The sequence below is a fragment of the Carlito syrichta genome, unplaced genomic scaffold, assembly GCF_000164805.1.
Source record: "Carlito syrichta isolate Samal-C Ts95f unplaced genomic scaffold, Tarsius_syrichta-2.0.1 Scaffold304348, whole genome shotgun sequence".
Taxonomy (NCBI): Eukaryota; Metazoa; Chordata; class Mammalia; order Primates; family Tarsiidae; genus Carlito; species Carlito syrichta.
Window position 1 is genome coordinate 223,223 of NW_007248444.1, and position 4,161 is coordinate 227,383.

At 59.2% G+C, this 4,161-nt stretch overlaps 1 protein-coding gene across 1 annotated transcript in view; it reads left to right on the forward strand.

Moving 5' to 3' along the window:
- LKAAEAR1 (LKAAEAR motif containing 1) overlaps positions 1-452 on the forward strand; it is a 942-nt gene extending 490 nt beyond the window's left edge. Inside the window, 2 exon segments of the mRNA XM_021713229.1 lie at positions 4-285; positions 288-452. Of these exon segments, the coding sequence (XP_021568904.1) occupies positions 4-285; positions 288-415 (410 nt within the window). The 3' untranslated portion in view covers positions 416-452.
- Positions 453-4,161: the final 3,709 nt, after the last annotated feature.

Genomic DNA, 4,161 nt, shown 5'->3' on the forward strand with positions numbered 1-4,161 from the left:
GAGGAGGCCGGGATCCCCCGCGGGAGGGGCCAGTGGAGGGCCTGGGGTCCTCGCAAGAGGGGATGGTGGAGGGCCCGGGGCGCGCTCTATGCGGGCAAAGCGAGGCCGCGCGGCTCAGCGACCCCCGGCTGCAGGAGGAGGAGATCGCGCTGCTTATCCAGCGGCAGAAGTCCGCGCGCGCCGCCATCCGGCTCGAGCTGTTCCTGCCGCCGCAGCTGAAGCCCACGAGGATCCCGGACCCCCTGGACCGCCAGGAGGTGCCAGCAAGCCCGGGAAGGGGCGGAGAAGGGCCCTGCCTGTCTCCCTGCATTCCTGGTCCCAGCCTGTCTCCCCCGCAGCGGAGGCGCGTGGAGACCATCCTGGAGGAGAACATCGATGGCAGCATCTTTCTGCGTTGATGCGCCCTGGAGTGTGACTGCACCCTCCCCGCATAAAGTTCTACTTCTCCACGGGCTCTCTTGTCTTTCTGCTTCCCCTCCCCAGGACCCCAGAGGAAAGGGGGAAGCATGGGCGTCCCCCCACATCCGACCTCACAGACATGAGGGTGCAGGGAGCAGGACTCTCCCAACAAGGCAGGGAGATGCAGGTGGGCAGGTATCACAGCAAAGAGAGAGGACACCCTTATCCCTCCATCCGGCCTGCCTCCATGGGCTAGTTGTGGGTCCATGGGAGGCCTGCAACCCTCGGGAATACTGGAAGAAGAACCTGTGTCAGCCACAGCCACACCCCCAAAAGTATGGACTGCCTCAGGGCCACAGCTGTGCAGGTCATCCCAGGAGAGGGCCAGAGCAGGGAATGTGGCGTCCTAGGCAGGGGAATGACTGCATGAGCCAGAGGTGGACTTTGGAGAGTCACCAGCTGTGCCCAGAGGACCAAGAGACTGGAGAAAGAGAACCCCTCTCTGGGAGGCCCCTTCTACCTCAGACAGAAAACCCACTCTCCTCCTTTCCACCCTGAATAGCCTCCTGTGCACCCCCTCAATGCCCCCTACCCTCCCCCACACACAACACAGAAAGGAAACTCCCCTTCCCATTCTGACAGACAAACCCACAACCTGCAAAGTCCCTGGACTCTGCAAAGCCCCCGGCTTCTGGGCAGAACTTACTCCTCTCCTAGACAGGGGCTCTTTGCAGAACCTGGGATGTCTCGGCCCTCTCCCTTTTCCTCCCTCCTAGCTCTCCCAGGAAACTGCACAGAGGTGGAAGCTACAGAAACTCAGACAAGCAACCTTCTCCTGCCCGGGGGTTGCCTGGTTCCCTCTGGGTCTGCCTGGAGCAGAGAACGGATCTGGAAGGTGGAGCAGAGGTCAGAGCTGGGGTCCACACCTGCTCCGTGGTGGCTACTGTCCCTCCTGGACAGTCATGGGATGGGGACCGAGCCATGCAGGGACTTGTGCCCTCTGTCCCCTAAACCAGCCCTTCTCCCCCGGCACCCAACCCTTCACCCTTTCTGGGCTGTTGCTGCCCTTGGCCTTGACCCAGGCCCAAGCTGTATGCAGAGCCCAGAAGTCAGACACAGCACCCTGGGGAAGCAAGAGGAGAGAGATGAGGTTCAGATAGAGGGGGAGGGAGGCTCCAGCAGGGTCAAACAGACAAAGAAGGGGAGGCAGTCTTTTTGTCCCGGTGTGGCAGTCACTCATACCCTGACATGCATGGAATGACAGGCAGCACTGGCATCTTCTGGCCAAGCTCCCTGCAGGCAAACCCCAGAATTCTGTCTCTTGGGGCTTGACTGTGAGCCTGGAATGACTTCATCTATTTAGTAAATCACATATTGTTTCACCACTTCTCTGAGTCTCCATTTCTTCATTTTACCATGAGGATCTCAGGGCTGAGAGCAGAGGCTCTCACCTGTAATCTTAGCGTTTTGAGAGTCTAAGTTGGAAGGATCACTGAAGGCCAGGAGTTCAAGACTAGCCTGGGCAACACAGCAAGCCCCTGTCTCCACAAAAAAAAAAGAATAAAAAATTTAGGTTGGGCACTTTGGGAGGCTGAGGCAGGACTGCTTGAGCACAGGTGTTTGAGACCAGCCTGGGAAACATAGTGAGACCTCATCTCTACAAAAAAAATACAAAATTTAGTCAGGCAAGGTGGTGCACACCTGTAGTCCCAAGTACTTGAGAGACTGAAGCCAAAGGATTGCCTGAGTCCAGGGGGTAGAAGCTGCAGTGAGGGGTGACTGTGCCACTGCACTCCAGCCTGAGTGACAGATTGAGACCCCCCCCAAAAAAAAATTGCCAGGCACGGTGGTGTCAATAGTCCTGGCAACTCAGGAGGCTTAGGCAGGAGGATCACTTGTCCCAGGAGTTTGAGGCTGCAATGAGCTATAATCGCACCACTGCGCTCTAGCCTGGGCTATACAGAGTGAGACCTTGTCTCAGAAAATAAAGTCTCACTTGGTGTAGTGCCCCACATGCAGTGAGTGCTCCAAAGGAGAGGGTCATTCTACATCAGGCAAGTGTGTGAAGGCAGAGGGTCAGAGATAGACACACCAAGCCCAGCACCCTAAGGCCAGCAAGATGGTGGCCTCACTGCACCAGGTCATGCTGGCTCACAGGGCTCTTGGTTCCCCATGAAAGGGAAGGGACTAGGGAAGGCGGCCAAGGACATTTCCTCAAGGCCTGGAAGAGGCATCTGCCTAACAGAAAACTCTAGGGGAGAGCAAAGTTTGTGGGTCAAGACCCAGGATACCAGAGGTTGTGAGGGGGCAGAGGGTTCTGGGTTTAAATTCTACCTCCACCAATAGTCCAGCTCACCTGGGTTCCTCTCATGGATTTCAGGGATGCTGAAGGGTAGAAGCCAGGGGAGTGGAGAGCAGACCCAAGGGGGCTAGAGATGAGTGGGGAGTAGAGTGACCCAAGGGGGAGGGAAGGCATGACCCACACCACTGCCAGCTGCCCACACCCACATTTCTCCACAGAGTTGCCTTGCCATATACTGTGGGATCAGCCTGTTTATGTGGCCCCAACCAGGTGCCAGCCTGTCTGTTGAGTCTGCCTGTACCCACCTGTATCCCCCTCAGAACTATCTCCTGGGCTGAACAAGTGGCCACTCTCCTGTCCAGAGGGGCTTCCTGGCTTCTGCCTCGCTTCAACTGGCTTGCCAGCCTGGCGACCAGATGGTTCTGCGGTCCTGCCAGTCAGGGCCTCGCCATCCAGCATCAGGAAGCCGCTTGCCCTCTGGGCCCTCTCACCTCTGAACTCTCCTCCTCAGCCCTCACCACACACTCACTGGCCCCCAGAGGTCAGCTCCAGGCCGGGTCACATGGCCTGGCACACAGGAACGCTCAGGTACTTGCCGACTGAATTAGGGGCACATGTAAGACCTCCACCTCCCTTTGCACACTGGAGTTCTGTGAAATGTGTGCACTGCGGACTATTGCAGCTGGGAGACATTTGACGAGCAGCCCCAGTACAGGAGTGTCCAGGCCACGCACCTGTGCCAGGGAAGGCAAGAGCAGTACACAGCCCCGCAAGGGGGGTTGCAGACACTTGCTGCCCATTTCCAGAGCAGGGTCAGGGCTATGCTGACCCTAGGCCAAAGCATGCTGGCATCAGGAACTCAACTTGCATCTGGACCGAGTCATAAAGGACAGCAAAACTGGCTAAAGTGACAGGGCATTCGTGGCAATGGGGACAGTGTGGCTTTAAACTTCAGGCCATCTTGGGGCAGATGGGCCAGCAGGGACTCAGCCAGGCCCCTCGGGAGACAATCGGTGCGAGTCCGGATGCAAGAACCCGCACCCCCAGTTCCCACCAGCACCGCAGCACCGGAGCCTCCCCTCCCCCACACCTGCCCTGGGAAGCCCCCGCGCTCAACCACAGGCTCTTCGCCCAGATTTACAATGAGGCGCAGAGCGGCGAGGGGCGGGCCAGGCCGGCGTGACCACCGCTCAATCCTGACCAGCAGCCTCTTCTTACCCAAGCAGGCAAGCTTCATGGGACCCGCTCTCTGCCTCCACTCTGGGGTCCCGGGGACGCCCCACAGAAGGGGCCAGGCAGGAGCGGCCCCTGAGCAAAGGGTCACGGCACACCCCCAGTGCCTACAGCGTAGCACAGGCCTCCGGGGCCCGGGCTCCGCCACCAGCACCTTGTTACCCCGGGACACCTCGAGCAACCGCAGGGCCGGCGCGCGGGGCGGGTGGAGCGCCGGGCCGGCGGGG